This window comes from Prorops nasuta, unplaced genomic scaffold (genome assembly GCF_024137725.1).
Source record: "Prorops nasuta isolate Cenicafe-Biocafe unplaced genomic scaffold, Cenicafe_Pnas_1.2 PNAS00013, whole genome shotgun sequence".
NCBI lineage: Eukaryota > Metazoa > Arthropoda > Insecta > Hymenoptera > Bethylidae > Prorops > Prorops nasuta.
In genome coordinates this window covers 6,619,316-6,644,478 of record NW_027116810.1, presented here as the reverse complement: position 1 = coordinate 6,644,478, position 25,163 = coordinate 6,619,316, and the positions used below count along the sequence as shown (strand labels likewise).

At 49.3% G+C, this 25,163-nt stretch overlaps 1 protein-coding gene across 1 annotated transcript in view; it reads left to right on the top strand.

Moving 5' to 3' along the window:
- The window catches only part of LOC136778159 (zinc finger protein basonuclin-2-like), a 179,432-nt gene extending 155,332 nt beyond the window's left edge, over nucleotides 1-24,100 (top strand). Inside the window, exons 4-5 of the mRNA XM_066734773.1 lie at nucleotides 7,755-8,308; nucleotides 17,969-24,100. Coding sequence (XP_066590870.1) covers nucleotides 7,755-8,308; nucleotides 17,969-21,937 — 4,523 coding nt within the window. The 3' untranslated portion in view covers nucleotides 21,938-24,100. The remainder of the gene's footprint in view (nucleotides 1-7,754; nucleotides 8,309-17,968) is intronic.
- Nucleotides 24,101-25,163: the final 1,063 nt, after the last annotated feature.

The following is a 25,163-nucleotide window of genomic DNA, read 5'->3' as shown; positions in this document are numbered from 1 at the left end:
ATACAGTTTGATTCCGCAAACGCACACCCGCGCTTGGTCGAGCGAGCCAAGGGAAAATGTACGAGGGGACACCATGAAGCACCACGTACCTCGTGTCCTGCAGCTTTCCAGACAATTTCAGCCGGACAGACGACAAGCTCGGCTTGGGACGGAGTTAAACCTATTATTATCGTAGCTCGTATAGTCTCCCGTAGTGAAAATGTCAAACGGCCATCTTGCATCAGTGAGATTGGAAGGACGCGCGACGGGGACGCGCGGGATCTCCGAGGCGGCGGCCACTTCAAAGCTCACGAGGACGACGAGGTCTCGGCTCGCGGAGCCAGCGTCACGCGACAGAATCCCTCTAACCCGCCTACCAGAATTTTATCCGACCTCGTATCTATACCTGTCGCATATTATATCCCACACAACCGACAAATAATCGCCTCGATACACCACTCGAATCCGTCACGCTGTCACACCGATCCTCCACCACTCCCTCTGCCCAAATTCTTCCTTCGACTAATGCCTCCATCCCCCCTCCCCCCTATATAGCTATATCTAACAATCTTTTTTCCACTCCATCTTCCTCGAGTTCTACCAAGCATTACATTCGCGCCCATGCCTCCCAATAGTTTCCATAAAATCCGGTCAAAGCTTGCGTCAACGGTGTATCGAGTTGAGCAAGGCTTCCCCTGCAGCAGTAGTTTTCTATAATTGTCCGTATCCCTTTTCATCGATCAGCTATATACATATACGTAACGTTGAGTACACTCGCACAAGCTCCTATTCTTCGGCTTGGATTATAATTCGAATACCCCTAATATTTCTATCGTTCGCTTTATTATTCGCTGCGGTTAACTTCATCTTAATTATTCACGAATCTCGAACGTGGTATGGAAATAGTTTTTATACGTACGAGTTTATAGCTACAGGACGCAGCACGCGAGACGTTGAATTTCCGCATGGAGAAGGTGCATGCGTTTTATTTAGACGTAATAGCTGTTGAATCAAAAAAATGTCCATCTTCATTTTGGTACCGTCCTGCGGGGGGGATCGATGGATATTAGTGGATGGAAAAGATTCAAAACGAACATCAATCGTTGACTCATTCTATTCGGATCACAAAAGTCGATGGAATTGGGTCGTGCGAGGTTTCGAGACCCAAACTCATCTGGCGAACAATTATTTTGCGGGTCCGAGGAGGCCGTTCGGCATATAATATCCCGCGGTGCGACGTCCAACGACGACCTGGCAAGACAAATGACCTCGCATGAGTCGTGACGGCGGCTGCATTACGTTTCAAAACTGGCCTAATCGCGTCGGCTTTCCCAATGAGAAAAAGGCCCCCGACGCGACGCATACCTGATGCCGTCCCGCCCGCGCCACCGCATCCCATTGTCTTTCTCCTGTTTGCCCAGATTCACCCGTGCAAACTGAACACCGCTCCGAGTCGCGTACTCGACGCCGCTCATCTGCAACTGGCAAAGCTGCAGTCCTCGAGAAAACGGCGCTCTTTTTTCACTTAAATTATTTCCCAATAAATCCCATAATTCCTTTCACTCCTGATGACGAAGGAGAGACTGAAAAAAACCTTGAGAAACTCTGCGATATAGTTGCTAAATATATGTGAACCAATCGCGAAATGGAAATTCCAGGGAATTCACGCAGACTTATTTTAGAGGGAGGAAGGTTGAGGGGGGGGGTGAGGAATGGATGGTAATATCAATACGGGATCCACACGGGAGTCGGAACGGTCGCGTCTGATTTTCTCAGCGCATCCGTACGTGCATAATGTTTTAATGGAGTTTGCGGAGTGCGAGAAGGGGTGGCACGGGGTTTCGGGCCAGGGGTGAAGTCGGCACGGAACGGTTTACATACCATTTACTCGCGTCCTGCAATCTCGCCAGCCTATTTACAGTGCTGTACAAACCACCTAGCGACGCTCCAGTCGCTTCAATGTCGTCGCGTCCCAACCAAATCCATCGCCTCCCCCCTCTCCATCCAATATTATCCCTCACCAACACTCCAAACGTCCTCCTCCCATCGTCTCTGTAATTTTCCACTGTTGGAGAAGAAAGAAAAAAGTGAAACCGTAGCACTCGAGAAATAACGCCACTGCGTCATTAACATTTTACAATACAAATCGACTATTTCTGCCGATTCATCGTGACGATCCTCGAGTTTTATTTTTTCAGAAAATTTACCAGCGAAACAGATACCTATCTAACCATTCTTATTATTAGTGCCACGATGATTACACGGCCACGATAAGGATCTTCCTCGGCGGTTCGTTCTTTTTTCAAAAAACCGAGAAAGTTTAATCTATAAACGATGTTATATATAGATATCGAATTGAGATTGTGGAATAGCAGGACGATTCGGGTGAAAAATTCCATCGATATTGGGATTATCGATCTCTCCCTACTTTCCGATCGTTATTAAATGGCACTATTCGCAGTGATCCGAGCCCCGCTGTGTGTTTCAGCGGAAAGACGAGCGATTGTGGCGCCGAGCTCAAAGCTGCTAAGAAGTCGCTCATTATGTTGTTAGATAAATTACAAGGATGAAGTTTGCACAATCTCCAGTGCGCGGACTTCCTTGAAAAGGAACAGCTGAGACTCTTTGGCTGCTTCCGATACACGCGAGTCTTTCGGCAGGATATTCCACGGAGTGTATGTATATACTATATATGGGAATTAACAATAAGAGATGTGCGAGAAACGTGGGTGGACGGTTTTAGCGCGAAGCACCGGTTGCAATGTTTGAGGGGGGGGGGGGGGTTGATCCATCGCGATTCGCGAGCAATCAAGAGGCCATTCGGTACACGTTTCAGGCTAGAAAAGTATAATTGGATATCGAGTTTCGCTTACGCATGCAGCGCGCGGCCTTAAATTGGCTTTTCGTCCTCGCGTGAGACTTTATGTCTTCTGCCGCAGACATTATTTCGCAACGCTCGGCTGGAAGAACACGCCGCGCGCGCTCGTTACGTAAAACTTGTTTCACAGTAGTATATACAGAGAGCGCGCGCGCTAGATTCGTATATATAGCGGGCAAGATCGATCGCTCTCTGTTCGATCATCGTTTACAAGGCAGAAAAGACAAACTCTCGGAGTACCATTTGTCACGACTCGTTGTACCACGTACAAAGTTCACAGGATTTCTACGCGAGGATCCCTCGAGCAGTAATAATTTATATCCTCCAATCAGCGTCGCGCGGAATTCGAGCATCGGAGTTTCGCCGTGAGCGAAATTGAAAAAGGGAAGAATTCTTCTTCGCTGCGTTGATCGCATTACGTCACTGGCTGTTAAGAATGATGCGTTGGACACGCGAGGGTTTCCGAGGAAAGCCACAAAGCTATACATATATATATATATATATAACAGTAGCCGAGGAAGGTTTTTCGGAGACGTATACCGGCCCGAGGTAACAAATGATAGTTTTAATAATTAGCGGCTCCTTTCCCGAGCGCCCGCCCCTTTTCTGCACGCGTTTTAGCTCGGCCACGATGTGTCAATGGGCAGCAGGTGTCTGGCTATTGTCTAAAAGTGCACGATAACCGTGGTGGGCGCGCGAATCCCGGAGAACGCGCCGTGACACGAACAATTGACGGAAGTCCCCAAGTCCCAAAGGAGAATCCTCTGCTGGGGTGGGGGGGGGGGGGGGGGAGGACCAGCTGAGACAATGCCTCGGTCTACCCGAATTCCATTCGCCAGGCATCCTGACAAATTTGCATGCTCCCCCCCCCCCCCCCCTTTAAGCTTTCCCAGACCGTAATGGATGATTTGCCCTGCGCGCTTCCTATACTCCTACAATCCTATACCCGTGTATACGCTATATATATATATATAGCTAGTCTTTTACTCTTGTGCTGACGTTTAGTTACGCCAACGATACCCTGCGCAACGCTTTCTTGCTTTCTTTCCTGCAACTCCCCTTCAACCATTTTCAATAGTCCTCTGCCAAGCTCCACCGATTCCTTGGATTATTAACCAAAGGGGAATTTTCTACAAAATTCTCCAGAGCATATTTTCAACATTGTTTTTATAATATTCTGTAGTACGTAAGATATTTCGATTACTGTTTATTTAAGTAAAATTCTACAATTGACATTATTGATTATACAGCAACAATTTAAACATTGGAATAAAGTATTTGGGAGGAATTTGTACAATCTACATTGTAGATCGAAAACGCGTTCTGAATGTGCTACTTTATATTTCTGGCTGATTTCGAGCTTTGGCAAACTCTTTCGCGCGTACCCGATTCGTCTCTATATGATATTTTAAGATAAATAGTTTAATAGTGTTCGTTGCTCTTCTTCACTAGAGTGAAATACGTACATTTATATTTAAGAATTATTCCCATATTTTCATTAGTTCCAACATTGCAATTGTATTTCACGATGAATCTCGACGTTCTTAAATTTGTTAGAAGAGTTACGTTTTCGATCTGCAATGTCATGTCGATAATACGGATCCCTCTCAAGTGGCTAAACTTTCCATTATTGTGAAGAAATGGGAAATTTGCTCGGTGTCAAGTGCACCCTTTTGCATAATAAAGCTCCCGAGAGGAATCCTATTCGGTTGCTTTCGTTACGCCAACGATACCTGAAGCTTCTCCTTTATATCTCGCCAGGTTTGCTCTCTGCGCATATTCATCGAACTTTGAATAGAGCGAACAATGAGTGTCCACAGGTCGCTGGAAAATGCGTGACGTCTTGCGAACAACAGCCAGCCACCTTTCCGAGATTGGCCGGCCCACGGCGAAGAGCGTAAAGTGCCGCGCGGCGCCCCAAAGACAAATGATTTCCAACGCATATCCGTCTCTCTAAATCATTATTCATCACTCTCTTTCCCTCTCTCTCTCTCTCTATACATATACATATATAAGACATCGAAAGCACTCGCGCGCCCTCTTCCGACAAAATATTTCTACGACAGATTCGTCAGATATTATATATAGTCGAAAAATGGTCACGCCAAAGCTGCACTCGCGCACGCGACAAAGCAAAAATTTAATGATATATGCAACATTGAAACGATGACGAAACGAGCAACCAAATAGAATTAAACGACGAGTCTCTCTCGTAAGTGACAAAATAAACTGTAGATTTTGGGCGTCGAATCGAGAGGTGGAATAGTAGTCGGTGATCGGGATAGAAATCGCGTAAAATGTGACGGGTGACTGCGTCACACGTATACAGGATCGCGATGGTCAGGCTTGACGAGTATAGTGTTTGCTGGCAAAAATGCGCTTTCCACGTTACGTAAATCCAGCGATACGGAGTATTTCGATGCAGGTGTTCGGCGTCCACCCACCGTTTCCCCTCGAAACTCGCGTCTCTCCCTGGAAAATTCAGCGGTCTCCTCGCGTATACATGTACATACACGCGAGCGCACTCGTATAAACGCTTGGATCCCTAGCCCCGTTGACCACCGTGGATAATCTTGTTTTGTTTATCACGCTGCTGTGGGAAATTCGATTTCGTTCACTATCGCGCCACTCGTTCCTATTCCCCTTCGACTCGATTCTTTTTTCTTTTTCATTTCAGTCCTTTATTTATTTATTTTTTTTCGGATTCCCCCCCCCCCCTTCCCCTTGCAACCCCAATTTTTTCACCCCCACCTCGATCTTTCTGTTTTCCATGTAATATACGCGTCATAGTCCCTTTTTTGCCGGAAAATATCCAGCGGCATTTTACAATGACGATAACGTCGCGGATTTTACCGTGCTTCGATTCTGTCGAACTTTCGTGCCTGTCACGTGTCAAAACGCACGTGTGACGCGCGCGACTGGTTTGTTCGAAAAACGCACCAGTCACGCGGAAACGACACCGAATAACAAAAGCTACGGCCTGTATGATTGATTCTCTTTTTACCCTCTCCACTCGGTTTTACTGCAGTTGTCGCTGCACCTTTTTGCTGCCTTTCGTTCTTTAATTTTAATTGATCCAAGTGCGGACTAGTCGAATGTTTGCTACGAGCCACACGTGAATGCTTGAGAGTGGAAGGGAAGGAGGAGGGGGGGGGGGGGTCAATGATCGAAGGAAATGCACAAAGTACCCGCGGATAATTTTTTTTTTTTTTTACTGAAGAGTCTAGGTGGCGAGATGGTCATCGAGATTTAATTAAACAGAGAAACGGATAGTCATTAATGACAAGTGGCGCCCAATCGGAATGACTGCATGATTTCTATTGAACTCATGCTGTGAGCTGCGAGGGCCAGGGCCCGCTGTGAGGGCCCGATGTGGCACCTACGACGACAATCGCGGTCGGCGCTTTCCTCTTAAAGCCCATAAGAACCGTGCAACAATACAACGCCCCCTTAACGTTATCCGACGAGTTAAAAGTCATCGCGTAATGGATCCCTCTCGCACTTACGCTATGACAATGACTTGTTATCTGCGCGACCAAATCTTTCTAGAATACGTCGCTATGTTGCTTCGAGTAAAGAACAATTATAATATAACGAAAGGGGAAAATGCAAGATTAACGAAGAATATTTTATTGGCAAAAAGGTTACTCGATTCAATTAAAAGCATCACGTATCTGGTTAAATAATTTTATCCAGTCTGTAATTAAATCTGATATTAAAGTCGCTCGTTAAAGCGGAGTGTCTGATTTGCAACATTGCAGGATCTCGACTGTCGCGGCACAATAATAAAGCGCGATGGAACGACGATAATTCAACATTTTCCCTTTGGAGTGACATTTTGCTGGATCGTGCATTTTTCACGAAGCTCCGAGGCATCGTTGCACGCTTTGGCTATAAACAGGCTGGGGAGTGACTCAACGCGTCAAGGAGATAATGACTGGAGAATGATCTTGAATCTATTAAAGTTTTCGCGGGAGCCAAATGGAAACACTGCTTTATCGACCAATTGCAGGTTGCAGGTAGTAGGATACACACGGCCATAGTCGTTAAGAAGGCAGATAATTATCGAGATAGCGAAGGAACATTAGCAAACACACATTCGATTAACGTTTTCGTAGTGGAAACTGGCGCGAACGATACCATCGAGCATTGTGGAAGGCCCATAAACTTTCGTGTGTCGAGATAAGGATCGTCAGGTGCGAAAAGCGTGACGGTTCTCGAGGGAAAGTGGCCGAGGGTCCTGATATTCTTCAAGCAGCCTAAAGTCGACGATGCGACGATATGTATAAGAGGCCGGTCGATCAAAATCGAGTCGCACGTTCAAATTTACTCCTGCATATGCATATAGTAGATGTTAGTAATTCAAAATTGTGTGTACCTGACATATACCGGAGGGAGAGAGAGAGAGAGAGAGAGAGAGAGCGATATCGGTGGTTGTGAGCGGAATGACACGGTGGCAGCAGCAGCAGGTTGACGTACGTTAAACTAGCTGCGTGGTGGGTTTTCGCGAGAGAAGTGGGGAGCGTCGACGACGTCGTCGGTTTCGGGGTGGGAGTCGCGAAGGAGAGAGGGTGGGGGGGGGGGGGAGCGTAAGTGCTGGATACGCTGACGGGGAGCTAGCGAGAAGCGAGAGCCTCTTTTAGAAAGAGAAAGTCAAAGTTTGTCGACGAGTGGGGAGGGAAATGAGGGGGGGGGGGGGAGGATTCTGTCCTTGTGGAGGGGACCCTGCGGGGGTGGGAGAAGTCGTTGGTGGGGACCTGTCGACGAATACACCTACGCTTATCCCCCTGAATCCCGCGCGCACACACACACACGTACTTACATAGAGAAACCTCGTGTAAATGGGTTTTGGAATTAAAGGGTCTCTAAAGCTGAATCGCGCGTTTATGTGTTTCAGCACTGGCACGACTGTCGGGGAAGCAGCAACATCAAGAGGAGCAGGAGCAGGAGCACCAGAAGCAGAGGTCTTGCGGCGGCGGCGGAGGCGGAGGGGGTCTGGCTCTACTGGATGTCCTCGCTTCGTACGGTTACGGCGGCGGCGGGGGTGGTGGTGGGGCAGATAAAAGCGTCGTAGGGAGGGTAAAGGCGACGTCGCCGAGAACGAGGACGTCGCCCACGGGTGGGGCTGAAGGTGGGGGTGTCGAGAGAGAGAGATTCGGTGGGGATCGAGGCAAGTCTGGTGGGGTGGCGGGCAACGGTGGTGGGGGAAGCAGCGCCGGGTCGGAGCAGCTCGCGGAGAAGGAGGAGAGGCCGCCGGTTTCAGAGACTGTCGAGCCGACGGCCGCGTTTGACGTCGCATCCCTCGTCCTCTACGGCTCGCACGCTCTACCGATCAGACTTAAGATCCTGCTCGATAAATTGTTCGCCAAGTTACCGCACGCGGAAGTGACGCGTCTCCTAGCCACATTTGGCTGGACCCACGAGGATTACGCGAGAGGATACATACTGCAGGTGAGTCGAATTTTCATCCCCTACCCTACTACCCTCCATCGGCACTTCCCTTCGGAATCCTCCGCCTCTCCTGCCGCTCCCCTGTCGCTCGCTAACAATTTCATCCTTCTCGAGACTTTCCATGGAACCACGTGTATACGTAGTAGCGCTCCTCTTCTCGCGTACCTATCGCCTCAGCTCGCTTCGACATTCGTATATACCTTTATACAGTGTGTGTGTGTATGTGATACGCGCCGGTTTTTGCGGAACTTGTCGCAACCAGCTCTTCCAACTTTGACGATAATTGCTCTCGGTACACTCTTCTTGGCACGCGGACAAAGATAGCAAGGGTGGGTGGGGGTGTGAGAGACAGTTCGGCGAATTTGACGAAGCGCGGCGCGTGTCTCGCCATGTGGCGAGCCTCGGCTAAACCATAGCGACAGGTGTGAGCAGGGTGGGAGCTACGAAGTCGAGGCGCGCAACAGTCACGGTGGGACTTTGACAGGTCAACGGAAAGAACACCTCGTTTCACAACGACATTGACAAGTTCCTGGAAAAGACGCTCGACTTGGAAAGCACCGATATATCCGTCGTTGACATCTCCCGATGACAGCTCGAAACCGATCAAAATTCATCCATCTTCGACACTCGGACGTAGCCTGCTTGGATTTAACCAGAGCCAAGTGAATGGACTGCGATGGACAGTGTTTTTTTTTTTTTTTTTTTTTTCACCAAAGTGCGTCGTTCGTTTTACGAGTGTTTTGTGCCGCGTTGACGAGAGGCGATCGAATGGTGCAGGAAATACAGCGTCGCATGGATGTTCCACCAGAAGTGCTCGTTCTTGAGAAATCCACGTAGACACGCGCGTCGAGAAGATCAAGTGCAACAGCAGTCGCAGCGACCGACTCTTGCCCGCAGCTGCCAAACGTCAATTCTGATGGCGATGACGAGCCCTCCTCTTCTGTCCTATGCGTGAAAGTGAACCAATAAGTGGGGGAGAGAGAGAGAGAGACAGAGAAGTAAATGGAAAGAAATTTGAGGAGATCCATCGGACGTAGCAACCTAGTGAAGTGTTATCGTGACGAGGAAACGTTCCAAGGGGAAGAAAAGAAACGTTCGAAAGAGGTTGGTGGGCATGGTCGAATTTGGCCGAAGAAGAGTCAACGCGTTTCTTGCGGAGGAGAGTGAGACGAGGCTCGCGTGGAAAACGGACGGTATGCGTGTATGTATAGTATGTATATAAAGTGAATCGCGGCTTTGTAAGCGTGAAATTAAAACGTATGGAAAACCGGTTTGGCGGCGGGACTCGCAGAGGACTTGAGGCCGCTTGGCGCTATCGCGGCGGTCGGCCACTCGGCGTGGGTACAGCGTGCTGGAATTTAATCGCAATGAATTTTACACGCAAGTGTACTTAGAGGTCCCATTGGCATTGTCTCCGTTTACGCGTGCAACGATCGCCGATAACTTTTCGCGACCTTCTCCCTCTTGCTTGTCGCCTGGATTACTCCTGACAACTCTTCAACTTTGTTAATTATTTATTCGTTTCCTTCCTTCTCTGTCCTTCTCTCTCTCTCTCTCTCTCTCTCTTTCTATATATATATTTATACACGTATACACACACACACATATATATATATATATTAGTCTGACGTTAAACTCCACAATGTGCGCACAGTTGTAAACTTTTACCCGAAGTGTTTCTTTTTCAATGCCGGATCAAACTTTCTACCAATTAAATCCAAACTACGACATACCGTTGGCAGTGTACCTTTTGAAACTCCTCGCGAAAAGATCTCCATTCGCGCAGGAACATGTTATAAAAGTGACCGTTTCACGCACAGCTCTTGACAGCTGTCAACGCTTCGCCGCGTACACTAGTGCATGCACGCGCACACGCATATATATATATATATATATATATATATATAGAAAACTTTGATAACTCGTCGTTGGACGAATTTGAATTTGAGTGGTTGAGAAATTGCAGGTATACTATATATATATACATATAATGGCACGTATATAGCGTGCAGCGAGCTGCTGGGATGAGAAAGAAAATGTTGAAAACGCGTAAAGCTGCTGTCACGAGAGCTGATTGACGCTCGTCCTTAGCTCGGAACTCGGAATCCTGCTGGATCCCGTTAGCAAGAGCCTCCCGGTGAACGCGAAATTTGCATCGGGCCGTTTTATCGTCGATATTTCGACGGCGAAACGGTAAATCACGCCTCGCAACGCCTTCCTGTCGAAGCTCAGGCCAATTTCGCGAGAGACGCGCCGCGTAATTCAGGCGATTTTGCGTTTACCGCGGTCCCTCGCTCGCCCGTACAACGGAGAACCGCGCATTCGAGCGCAGATTTACGAGCGAGGATGCCTTTAAGATGTCCTCTTGCTGTGTTGTTGTTGTTGTTGCTGATGCTGCTGTGCCGCTACTCTCTTATCCGAAGAAATCTCGCCCGTCAGACTCAACTACCCGGTACACCAAATCGCTCGCTTCTTGCAAAAGAAACAAATTCGAACAATCCTCTCGATCTCCAACGCTAAATATATTCTCTCTCAATTTTCTTGTGGAATTAACGAAAGAAATCTTGCGGCACGCGAGGACTCTCTCTCTCTCTCTCTCTCTCTCTCTCTCTCTATATATATATATATATATATATAAGCAAGAATTTCCTTATCTTTCTATCGATGAAAACCTGAAAGATTCTCATAGGTAGATATAGCTATATATGTATATAGGAATAAGGTACGGCGAACGCCCTGGAAGCCGCGAGTCGTGAAAGGATCGGTGAGCGTGACGAATTGATCCGCGGCCCGTCGGTAATGAGGGACGAGCCACTACTCGCTGCTACACTAGATATATATATAAATATGTGTGTGTGTGTGTGTGTGTGTGTGTATGCTTTACACAGCCGATACGAGTAAAAAAGGAAAGTGACCGAATGCAGGGATCGGTTCAACGTTCCATCAGACTCTTGTACGAAAACTATGTATGTGCAGTACGAAGCGTTGAAAAAATGGAGAATTATTCTGAACCTATATATATACGTGTATACGTATACATACAAAGCGAAGAATGCAAGGAAGAGCATAAATCGTTGGATCGCGTCGCGCCAAGCCATTAATTCCAATTGACAATATTAAATCATCATGCACTAGAGAGAGAGAGAGAGAGAGAGAGAGAGAGGAGATGATCGGTCTCGAAATAAAAAAGGAAGGAGGTATTAATTTCTCGCACAGGTGGTCCCCTGCCTTTTGAGCGTTGAGAATTTGTAAATATGCCCGCGAGATGTGGATGGTTCATAAATCGGTGCGCGTCCATCAGGCTACAAAGTGTGCTGCGCGCGCGAGAGCACACGCAACTCTCCTCGTATCGGCTCATTGGAGGACTGCTGGTGGAAGCGCCAACCGGAAACGACTTGGCCCGGTTGCTCGATCTCTGCTATACGGAACGGGGAGAGATGCGAAAATAATTCGCCCGAAGCCCAGCGAGACCGGCCATCGGCCTGCATGTCATTATTACCGCACCTCGCACGCCATTCAACCACCCGAATCGTTTAGTCGAATTTAAGCCTTCGAAATATTGACGGCACTCGCTGGAACCTTGGCGCCACCTTCTTACCACATTCCGTTCTATGCTCTTCCTTATCTCTCTGTTATGTCGTACAATGAAGAATCTCAATGTGTAACGTTAAAAATTACGTCAAACGAGCGTCGAAATCGAGAGGAATTTGGGTTTTCAGTTGGAAAATTTAATTCTTGTTTAGTTTGTGTATAAAAGTGACGTGAATCTATATGCGGGAGTCGACTTTGTTGTTTCCTGAAATTCTCGGGTCACCGAAATAATTGTCCGTTGGAAATTTAGAACCAGAGGTAGTGTTGAGGCCACATTCCTATTATATATTTCCTTAACAAAAGTCTATTTTCTGTTTCCTGTATTGACGAATATCTCAAAGTGACATGGGATAAGGTGCATGAAACGATCGTACAATGTAGAGATTTTAGGAGAAATGGATCTTTGAGTTGAGAATTGTAATTCTTCGAGTATTCGGTGTATAAAAGTGATGTGAATTTACGAGAGCCAATGTTAATTTCCGCATCACGCAGGTCATCCAAGAATCGTTGGTCTAAAAATGAAAATTAGGCGAGATATTATATTTATATCCAGTAGGATTGTGCGCGCGTGTTTAAAACTTTGTATATATATATATATATATATGTATATGCAAGCACGATTATAAGGTTAAGGACGGATGTCGCGTTAAAAATGAAGGGCGATCGGTGTAAAGGCGATGAGAATCGGGGCAAGAGCCGACCCGTGGAGATCGACCCGTCATTACTCCACCTCGAGCGGGCCCAAAACCTTGAATTATGGGAGCCGCGGAGGCCAACGAATGCAAATCGAGCGGAAACGCAAAAGAGCGCAAAAGCGCCGTGCATGCGTAGCGTATACATATATATATAGTAGAGGTGGATTCGCGGGGAAATTAAAAGTTGGCCTCGCCGTTACAAGGGCTACCGATCGATCGGGGTTGGGCCGCGAGGACGAAAAAGGAAGATCACGCACGAAGGCGAAAAATTACAGGGGCTGCTGACGAAGAGACTCCGAGGCTCGATCGAGAGCCGGGCCGGAACCACCGAATCCCAGCCGATTATTACACCGAACTCGGGATAAAAGCACCTCTCGCCGATCTAGTTGCAACCGATTCCCCTCTACGCACCATTAATCTAAGAGACTACTGCTCTTTCCCTCGCTACAACCTTTATGCAGATTCCACTCTATTATATACATATACGCATGCACACAAGACTGGAATAAAATTTCCAGCCTGAAATTAGTTGGAATCTCCATGTAAATTCGGCGTGGAGATCGACGCCGATTCTCGAATTTATAAAGACATCGGATCGTTCTCCATCACGGTTGCCGATTTTCGAGCTATAATCAGCCTGCATATATATGTAGCTAGGACTGCGTGATTTTCGATGATTGAGACGAGCGTAATGTGGGACAGCAGCTCGCGTAGTGAAATTACGCTTTTACCGGAATTCAATTGCAGAAGAGCAACGATGAGAGAGATTTATTGGAATTGAAAGGACGAAGGCCGCGCGCGAGTACGCGAGATTACAGAGTGCGATGGAGAACAGGATTCGCGGGGATAAAAAAAAATGGCGCGCGGAGACCTGCTGGTCTTTCGAGAACCGATCATTAGCGAAGGGTTTCTCTGCCGTAGTGGCGTCTCGTCTCTTTCTCTCGCTCCCTACTATATATATATATATATATATATACACTCGGTTAGAGGCTCCACCGGCTGTGCACGTCGAAGCCTGCATCGCTCGATAGGTATATGTATATATATATATATATACGAGAAGAAGAAAGCGAGCTCTTGAGCTTCTGCCGCGCGCACACCGCGCGCGTACGGTTGCGGCTGGATCCGGTTAATTGCCGTAGATCGTCCGTGTGATGTCCTCTGTCAGGATTGTACGCGACAAAAAACGTGTTTCGTATGTAAATCGCCGAGAGGCGCGCCTGGGAAAGGAAGGAGTCGGATTTAAAGGCAGCCGTCACTTTACCAGCAGCCCGGCAAAATTACAATAATGCTTGCGTTAAGTGTGTACGCGCTTCGGGCATCGGCATATACTATATATTGTTTCGCGAGTCTATATAGTCTCCAGTGAGTAATGGTCGGCCCAGTTTGGCGCCCGCGATTCCTTTCAAAATACTCTCGATTCCCTCGCACGCCTCTCTCGCGATAAAATCCTTCCTTCCCCATGTATGCATATATACATGTATATACACACTCCTAGGTACTCTAGTACGACTCTGTCCCAATTGCTATATGTATATATGTAACTAAATTTTTTCTTCTCCATTTCATCGTTAGCATCCAGTGTACACAGTACACACGCGCGAGCTAGAGAGCGCGGGATCGAGTTACCTTCTTCTTCTTCTTCTTCTTCCATCGACGCATATTGGGAATACGCAACGTGGACGATTTTCCGAGCTAAGAGAAACACGGGGATTCGCGCGAGGTCGCGGAGCAGAGTGTATAATTATGATAGGAACGGAAGTGGCCGATTTCGATTTGCAATAGAGGAGGCTCGCGCGCCGTTCGATCGACAACAATGGCCGTTTGCGCGTCGCGCGCGCGTAATGCATATTCTTAGCTTAAATATATTCCGAGCTCGCGCTTTGTTCCTAGATGCGGCCGCTGAGAACCTCTCCAGCCCGCTCGCTCCGGTTTCTTCTTCCGCGAGCCTAACGGTGCATACCTTTCCCCCCACCACCCCCCTCGTTTTCCTTATTGCGTTCGATACGACGCAAATGGAACGGGGGAGAGTGCTGCCCATTGCACCAATACTGTCGCGCGACACGGGAAACCTGCGATTCCTATAAGAGATTCTCCCATCCATCGTCGTTAGCGCGCACGATGCAACAAATTTGTATAAAATTGCTACGACAGTCGTGGGACACTTTGCAAATTACACCACTATATACTGCCATCTTTGTAAACTTACATTGTGTCTGACGCAATGGGATAGCTCGGTGGAATTTGCGAAAAGAGACTCTTGTAATTCTCGGAGAGATAATATTTACCGTGTATGCGACGATGGAAGAATTCTGCCTTGTTAATGTATATATATATATATACATACGTGTAGTTTGAATTGCATCGATTCGATCAGCGCGCAAGAGTCGATTATTCGGAACTCGTAAAATTTGTCCGATGAAGCCTGCGACTTGGCGAGCGCGCGCCAGCTACACCGAAACAATCCGCGCTTTTTACTATACGGTGGCTTTCCATCACGCAGGAAGCACCCGCCGTTCTTTGCGCAGTTTTTCGTCGCTCGGCTCTCTCTCTACGAGAATCGCCAGGAGGAAAAAGCCTCGCTGCCTCTCATGCTGTAGAATTCGCTTAGACGCACCGACCTATAGCTAATTGTCGTGCATGTCGTAAAAGTCCGCGGTAATTACGCACTTTCCACGCGTGCTCTCCACCCAATACTGCACCACCACACTCTTTGCATTGCTTCTGTATGTATATAGGATCCGGTTTCGATGCATAAAAGTCCGAGCAAAGAAATCCCGCTGATTCTTACCAACCAAATTGTCCAGTGTTATAGATACAACAAGATAATCCTGCATTTTTAAAGATAAACCACTAAAATTGAAGTAGGAATTCCATGCAAGTGTGAGTAAAATTGTCTGTGACAGGTGTATCGCTGATGAGAGTGACGCGTGAAAAGGGATATGGAAGGCGTGCGTGGAAATGGATAAATAGATGCGGAGGGAAAAAGATTATAAATCTATAAAGGAGTGGGGGGGGGGGGGGGGGGGGTGGCATTCGATATGAAAAGACGAAGAGCAAAGATCCGCAGAGCAATAGTCCCCGGGCTAAATGTTGCTTATCTAAATTAGCGGCGGATATCCATGCGAGATCTTCACGATTTCTACACACGAATAAGACAGATACGCGGAGCGTGAAATCATATGCACTGTGTCCAGTCACGGATGGCACTGCTCTTCGCTCTACGCATCTCTTTCTCCGAATCTGTTTCTCGGTCGAGAAACTCGACTCGACGTGCCCGGCGACGAAGGCCTCGCCCGATAGATGGCACCACCCATCGGAAGCCGAGTTTCTCCCACAGCCACGCGAGCCCGTACAATCTCATCCCGCTTTCCCACGCTACGATCCTCGTAATTGCTATAAACACCGAGCTTCTGCTACTCTTTTTCCTCTAATCTCACTTCCCCTTTCATTTTTCTCAACCCCTTTCGAGACGTTGCACGATATCCTCCACCGAATCCTTCAAATTTTCACGTCAATAACGCGCAGCTATGCCTTTACGAGTCTATCCTATATGTATATTCCGCAGACTCTCCTTATTTTAGCCTAACCGTCCCTCGGCAATTTTTGCAAAAAATTTCTCACGCTTTCGATAATTTATTTTTAATCCATTTATTGGCTCGCTCCGAATAAAACCTCCTCGTATACGCGTGTTTATATACCAGTATACCGTTGGCGTTTATTGCATCGATCGTTGAAGCAAAACGAAATGGAACTCATATAGTTGTTCCGAGCAATTAGCAGCGATGTTTTACGAAATATCCTCCACGGTAACCCGATGGATAATTTATTTTCATCATTCTCGCAATGATACACGCTACTCTCTGCTATATATAGTTTCATGCTGCTGTAATGTGAAATGGTATATATATATATATATGTACATACATAGCTAAAACGAGTAAATCTTATCAATGGTGCTCGATTACGTTGTGCATATTCAATTTGATAAGGACCGAGGATGAAAAGTGGGAGAAATCTCTTCGAGATACGGCTCGCAATGATGTATTTCTTATGACGAAGAGATGCGTGGAGCAGGCTATACAAGTGAAGCGAGGACTAACCCGCGTGTGCTAATTAACGTATTACGCGATATTACGTAACGACCGCTCCCCTAACGTTTCAGCACACCTCGAGTCGAGCGTAAGGTGTTTCCCAGGCGTGATTCTTGAACCGTTGTGATTTTTAGATGGTTCCGCGCTAAATGAAAAATGAATGGAGAGAAATAGAAGGAAGAAAGTAATAGGGCTGAGTCGAGAGAGTCGGTTTCTCACGGATGGAGATTGGGTCCTTTAATGGGCCTGCCTGTGTGTAGCTGCGGGTTTTACCGAAATTCTGTCCATCATAAAGGAAGATAGGGGAGGGGAGGGAGATGATGGCGCGCGAGTGCGAACGCGTGACTCGACGGGTCGAAGGTGCAAGGGGGTGGGGGTCTGGCGGCTCATTCGCGTGTGGGATTAAAATTTGAGTCCCACGGTATACACACACGGTAGTCTTGCATTCTCAGACACGATCGTTTAGGTCCTCCGCCGTTCCATCCTTTCACGTAACGACGAAGCGTTTAACCGATTCGCGGAATTCTTTTCATCGCGGACCACCACACGTCACGCACACACGTGCGAAACACCTCGCTCGCTTCTCGAACATCCACCACGAAGCAATAAACCACCACCACCACCACCGAACTAGAGGACCCAAACGCGAATCGGATAACTCCGCGCGACCAATTTGTCCAACCGTAGGTAAAACAGGCAACTACTTTAGCCTGATCTCGCAACAAACGCTCGAAACAATCATCGCTCGAATTCTCCTTTCTCCAGGGACGAGACCCCCGCTAATCTTAGCACGATTTTCGTTACCGTTGAAAGGATATTTATTGTTGCGGAGATGTAAGGGGGAAAAAAGGATCGTCGGTGATTTTTCTTGGACAAACAAACCCGGGTCGAGAAGTATAACAATTTCGCCGTGTCGAAAAATAAAATGGAATGTGTCGGCGGGAAGAGATTTGGAGTGCGCGCGGATTAAGGCCGATGCGCGTTATTTTACGCGTGGTTGAAGAAATATACACGGTACGGGAAAAGCGTCGCGTCGCGGGCGTCCTGCGTTACGTCTACTCGCTCGGAATGCGTAAATATACACGCGGCAGGCGCGAGGCGAGAGACACAAGCTTATACAGTCGCGCTACGTGTGCGTATATATATATATATACATATATGTATATACATATGGTAATGTGCTAAAGGCGATCGAGAGGAGCACGCCATTGGCAAGAGCCGGAGGTGTCCCAGTGGAGAATCGATCGATCATTAACCGTGTTTTCCTTGTAATTTTGCAGGACTCGCAGAACGGCCCGGTGCTGGACCGATGGAGTTTCTGCTCGGCTGAGGAGGAGCCGCTGGTTCTTCAGCAGTTCCTCAGGTTCGCCGAGACGCGTCCGTTCGTGCAGCAGCTGCTGCTGGCCGCCGGCACGTCGGGTTCGGATGCTATGTCACCAAGCAGACGAACTTCGCCACCGACGATGCCACTAGCACAATTACCACCGACCCTTCATCCCTTCCACTGCGGACTGCCGCCGCACGGATCGAGACTCTCGCTCCAGCTGCCGCCCCCACCTCCACCACCAGCGGTCTCGCATCCCTCGGTGTCACCGACCGCGCAGAAACACTACTCCACCTCGGCCGGTATCAATTCCGGACCGGCCGGCAGCGCCAACTCCCCGCCCAGAAGCCTCGAGTCCCACTTGACCTCGCCGCTCAACAGATTGCAGAGCATGCAGCCCTTCGACTTCCGGAAACTGGGGAACCTAGGGCTACCAGCCTTCTCGCCACTGCCACCGCCTCCCGGGGACCAGCTCCTACCGGCCAGGAAGTCCTTGAGAAATCCTCAGACTCCCCACAGTCCTCCTCATCACTCTAGCTCTCAGTTGCAGAGACCCCACATGCCCGTAGCGCCGGTCTCCTCCTCGGCCTTGACCTTTGGACATCCGCTCTCGGTCGCGGTGTCCTCCGGCGCCCTGCCCCCCAGCTTCCCCACGCACTTTCCACCTCCGCAGATGGTGAAATCGCCGAGTTCCGTCACTGGACTGACCAATCCCGCCGATATCCACAGCGGAGGTGAAAGGAGCAGCGAGTTCGGCTCCGAGGAGGACGACGCCGACGACAAGAACTCCGGCAGCGCCTTGAATCTCAGCAGAAGGGACTCCCTGTCGACGAAGCACTCTTCGGAGCAACGACAACCACCGCCGCCGCTACCTCTTCAAGCCGCGCCTCTGGGTAGGCCTCCGAGCATCCCGGGCAGGAAGCCTCACTCGCCCGGCAAACGTCCCACCAGCCAGTGGGGTACTTCCACCAACATGCCACCGAATCTCGGTACTCCCTTCATCAACCCCACCACCGGCAAGAAGAGGGTGCAGTGCAATCTTTGTCTCAAGACTTTCTGCGACAAGGGTGCGCTCAAGATTCACTTCAGTGCTGTGCATTTGCGCGAGATGCACAAGTGCACCATCAAGGGCTGTCCGATGACCTTCAGCTCGAGAAGATCGAGGAATCGCCACAGTCAGAATCCCAATCCAAAGCTGCACTCGCCGCACCTCAGAAGGAAGATCTCGCCTCACGACGGTCGCTCGTCGATGGCCCACGCTCTGGTACTGCCTCCCCAGGTCGGTGGACTTCCGGTACCACCCAGCGGTCTCAATCACTTGTCCTTCGGTTCCTTCCCACTGCTAACGCCGCCTCCGGATCCCTTGCGTTCGCCAGCCTCCCTCTGCGCCCTCGACTTCAAGCACCTGGACCTGTCCTCCTCCTCCTCGCAAAATCAGTCGAGATCCTTCGAGGAGGCCCAGCAGAGAATGACCAGTGCGACGAGTTTGTCCACGACGACCTTGTCGTCCGCTAGCCTAGCCATGACGACGGCGGCAGCCACCACCACCATAGCAAGAGGATCCTACTCTAATCCCTCGGGAATGCAAGCGGGCGCCGTCTCGCCGTCCAGCCAGACCTCCTCGATGATGCAGGAGGGCGAGGACGACGAGGACGACGACGATGCAGGAATTTACGTGGTCGCCGACGACGAAGCCAGCAACCTCCCCCTGGGACTTTCCAAGCGCTCGGTCGCCGACGACGACGACGAGCAACCGGCGGATTTCAGTATAGCCAAACGACCCAAGTTCTACTTCGCTGATACGGCTGAAGAGGACGCGGTCAGCAATCCCGAGAGCAACGAGGACAACGACTCCATGGGGACGATCGAGCAACACTCCTTCTCCCTCGGTCAACAGACTCCGAGCACCGGCTCCCTGCACAGCAAGGGTGTGCGGAAACGCAAGTCCCAGCACCCGACGAGATGCGCAGTACTCTCCGAGGTCCACTCCTCGTCGACGGACGGCGAGTCCTCCAACGACGACGACAGGGTGCACAGACACGCGCAGGACGGTGGTTTGTCCAAAATGAACAACTTCCAGAACCAACCGGAGGACATGTCGATGTCCAGGCTGGAGGCGGAGGAGCGCAAAACCGCGTCGTCGTCCCCGAAGAATCTCTCGACCTCGTGCAACAATAACGATCGAGACTCGAACTCGCGGTCCCCGGGGGATCCTCGGGTGAGAGAAGTCTTGCCGATCGACGCGAGCACCGAGAAGCAGCCGGAGGACCTACCTCAGGACGAGCCGAGGGATCTGAGCTCGAGGGCGAGCAGCGCCAAATCGCCGAAAGGTCCGATCAGCCCGGAACCAAAGACTCGCGGGGAGTCGGAGTGCGCCAAGGCCGAGAATGGCACAGCGGCGACGACGAGTTGCAAGAGGGAGAGGGAGAGAGAGTCGGCGGAGGAGGAGGAGCGACGGGCGAATCATCGTCGCAGCGAGAGCGAGGATTCCCTGCTGCAGGAGAACGAGGACAGAACGGGGCCGGAGATAACGGGGGTGGAGAGGCTGAGTGAGAGGGAGAGGAAGAGGAGGAGGGAGGAGGAGGAGGAGAGGGAGAAGGGGATGGAGGTGGAGGTGTCGAGGAAGGAAGAGAAGAAGGGCGGACTCTACTCCGAGGGGGATGATGAAGAGGTGGATGATGATGATGACTCAGAGGGGCCACTGCCGGAAGCGGATATGGATGATGAGGAGGAGCAGGACGATGCACTGCGCAATCAAGAAGGTGAGCGTCCTGATGATCCCTCCCGTGACCCGAGCTCGGTCGACAGCCGGCCCACCACAGCCGACGACCTCTCCCTCGACTCCTCGACCAACACTTTGCGTCAACTCGAGTCCTTGTCGCAGGGTCGCACGATGCCGTTCGTCGCCGTGGGCCAGCAGCAGACCTCAGCGAGAGCTGGCGGAGGTTCCACCAGCCCCGTCAGCCTCATCCACGGCAACCAACCGCATCACTATCAGCAGCAGCAGCAGCAGCAGCAGCAGCACCACCACCACCACCACCACCACCACCACCACCTCCACCACCAGCATCAGGAGGTCACCATCGACTCTTCGCGTTTCTCGAGCTCTTCCAGCACTTCACCCTCCCCAACGGCCATGGATACGGACAGTAGCCTCATCACCTACGCTCGCTACGAAAATGGCGGCTTCGTCAGCACCCAAGAGGTACCGCTGGACCGCGAGAATCCGAGGCGCTGCACGGCCTGCGGCAAGGTCTTCCAGAATCACTTCGGGGTCAAGACGCACTACCAGAACGTCCATCTCAAGCTGATGCATCGCTGTAGCGTCGATGGCTGCAACGCGGCATTCCCCTCGAAGAGATCGAGGGATCGACACTCGGCCAATCTCAATCTCCACCGGAAGTTGCTGTCGACCTCGTCCAGTCCACCCCTCGCGTCCAATTTACCGGCCAGTCTGTCACCGAGGATCGAGGACGCCGGACAGATGAATCCTCACGAGTTCCTAGCCAGGTTGTACGCCGATGCTGGAATCGGTCCCTTGGCTCCCTACCCTCTGGTACCAGGAATGCCCTCGGCCGTTGATCTGGTCGCGAGGATACCACCGCCTCATCCGCTGCTGCTACCTCCTCACTTGGACGTCACCTTCCCAGGTTTAACGTCGTTCGCCTCCCACCTGGCTGGTCTCAACGGCCTCACTCATCAACATCTCAATCATCTGACCAGGCTGTCGCAGCAGGAACACGCGAGACACGCCTCCAGCTCGGGATCACCACTGTCGTCCCCGGACTCGGACGACCGGAAGGAAGAGGCTAGGTGTACCATTCCTGGCTGCGACCGGATCTTTGGTTCCAGGGCTGTCAGGGACGCTCACACCAGGGATCCTCAAGCCCATCGGGATCTACCGATCATCTCCAACAGCTCGTGACCGATCTTGTTTTACGGACATCGACCGCACGACTATTCCTTACTGTGATGCCAAAATCCTGAAAACAACGACTGCGACGATGACGACCACGACCACTGCGACGACTCTTAGATCGCCGAGATGATCTCCCCTGTCCCTCTAGCGGCTCGGACGCAAATCAAAGTCTCAACTTCGCCGAACACGTGCAATATATAGATCGGAGTGCGTTTGTGTCCACTGGAACGTTGCGATGCCACTGAATCTACGTCGATTGTAATTTATTTTTTCAAGACTGATTTTTTTTTTCGTTCTACGATATAAAAAAAAATATATATATATATGCAGATCTATATATATACATAAAGATATAAATATTATATTACAGTGTTATCTCTCCTTTGCACAAAAATTCTTTCTTCCATCTATCTAATCTACGTCAGGTACTCGTACCAAGTGCGTTCTCCTTGGTTCAACGAGACAAAGAAAGGAAACGAAATGCACAAAACTACACGTAGGATTAAGTAAACTAAACTATAATCAAAATAAATTTAGTGCGCGGCATCGGGAGCGAAGGAAGATTCCTTATATTGCGACTCGCCGCTCGAGATTCGTAAGATTCCATCGGGAGTAAGAAGCGAATGATTTCTTTGTGCGCGTTTCCGCGTCCAATTTTACGCTGCTCGCGGACGAAATCGTAACTAGTAGCACGCAGCGTTCTCCGCGCACTTTGTTCCAGTCCGCGTGTCACACAAAGCACTCCAAACTGATCGGCTAAGATAATTCCGCCGCTTTTAGTCTCTCTCTCTCTCTCTCTCTCTCTCTCTTTCTCTCTCTTTCTCTCTCTCTCTCCCCCTCTCTCCCCCTCCCCCTCCCCCTCCCTCTTTCTCTTTCTCTCTCTCCCTCGCGCATAATCGCCGTGGTCTTGGCTCGCCAGGTACCACCGGGGACCAATGCGGAACGAGACTGAGAACAATTGGCCGGACGAGCACAGACCGAGATACCTCGTGGCCCGAGACTTTCCAAGTATTTCAATCTCGGTCTACGAACTAATTTTATCATCGTTGTGATAACGTACGTATTAGCGAATACGCCACTATTTAATCAATAATCCGTTAGTACTGCTGTATATAATATATATGATATAGTACATTTCGATGTATCGCGTAAATATATTGTCTTTAAGTTGGCCCACTTGTGGAGCGATCGTCGTCACACAAGCTCACCTACGCCCCAGGGTGAATCGGTGGTCACGTTAGTTTTCTAAACGAGTTGCTAAGTCGAAGAGAGGAGGGGGGAAGAAGATGAAGAAGATAATATCGAACGGCAGCTAACCTAAAATGCAATCAGTCGACGCAGGGGAATGCGAAATTTGCAAGAGAGATCCCGTAATAGAGCAATGTTAAAAACTAGAGAAATGAGAGCAGAGTGCAAGATGGAATCACGAGGATTCTTTTACCGGCATCGATTACGTAACAGGTTCTTAAAGTTAGTTTGCCTTTTTTTCTATTAGTATTATTGGATCTCTCCTGCGGATAGTCGACGAGCCGAGCGATCGGTGAGCGAGCACGTATCGACCAGTAAATCAAATTGATGGATGAAGCTCGCGCTATATAGATAAATGAGAATAGATAGATTTTATTTATTGTTTACTAGGAATCCTACACGATACTCTGTACCAGCGGCCAGTAGCGGGCACTGCCGCGTTAACCTCCTCCTCTAGGATTAAATCGCCAAGTCCTTTTAGCGCGCAGCTGGCTGCGACAGAACGATCCTGATTGAATCTCCAATTATTGCAATTTGCAGCTCTAATACTGTTATACGCACACACACACACACACACACACACACGCGCGGTACAACCAATTGTGTGCGAACGATATACACGAACGGATCCTAACGTAAACATCACATCTCGATTCACCAGGATCGTTCTTGGGCAGTCGAATTTTCGTTGTATATATATGTTTATTTTCATAAGCGAGTATATCAGTTTCTCGCGAATCAAGCAGCGCGAAGATAAAAGAAAGAATGAAGGAAAGAAAGGACCTCTTTTCTACGTGTCTACCCCCCCCCCCCCCTTATCTAGGTTTTTCATCCTCGCCGCGCGAAATACTCACGACGTAATTAACCAGTTACTCCTACGCGTTAAAGGGCGAACGAGATTTATAATTGTAATTATGTATAAACCGAATGCTATGATGTATATTATAGATCGATTATAATGAACACTCATCATTATGAAAATAAATGAATACAAAAATTAATCGTTACTCGACTCTGCTGTTTTCTTATTTTCTCATTTCTCTTGCTCCTCACTGTGGAATATATATATATATATATCATATTTCCCTACGTACAGGTATAGAGCGTTGATTAAAGGATTAGAGAGAGGGTGTAATGGGCTGCGATCTCTCTCGTAATGAATCGTCGGATTTTTCGCGGAGCCATCGGCGTGTGTCTGCACAGCGCTGAAACGCGCGGAGTTGGGGAAGAAAAAAGATATTGAGAAAGGGCGCTCCGCCCACGCTTGAGTGGCTCTGTGTTTTCTGAGAAAGCCCGACAAAAATCAGTCCGAAACGAGAGCTGCCCTCCCTCGTTAATCAGAGATCGCGCGCGGGCGTGCACGCACACGCCTACCAATCCTTGCAGAGCGCAGCGGGACGAGCAGGGTGGTGCGAAGAAAATACAGCAAGAAACCGGAAGGAAGCTCGGGGCACAACGATCGTTCTCTTTTCAATTCTCGGACCAAATCCTCGAGCTCGAGTTTTTCTTTCGACTAGGAAAAAATTACGAGATAATCATAAGAGTTATATCCACGCGTGCATATATATATATATATATATATATATACAGATATGGATTCAGCGATACTGAATTTGGGTGAGGTTAGGGTGTACATATACGTGATGTACAAAGAGGGAGAGAGAGAGAGATAGGAAAGAGGGAGAATAGTTAATTAAACGTGGAGTAGCCGGAGTAAAGGTAAGGGTAAAGGTCCTGTGGGGTGATTGCTGCCGGCCTTTAATCGCTCGCGGCCAGATTAGATTAGCACCTTGGATGTCCGGAGCGCAGCAACGCACGAAGTTCGTCCGTCTAATAATGGGTACACGCGAAATCGAACACCGGCCCCGATTTCCAGCGAACCCCCGTGACTCGCTACGGACCCGTGATTAGCCGCACGAGTGACGTTCGCTGTAATTGATCGCCTCTACCATCTATCCAAAAACAACGATTTTTATCTCTCTTT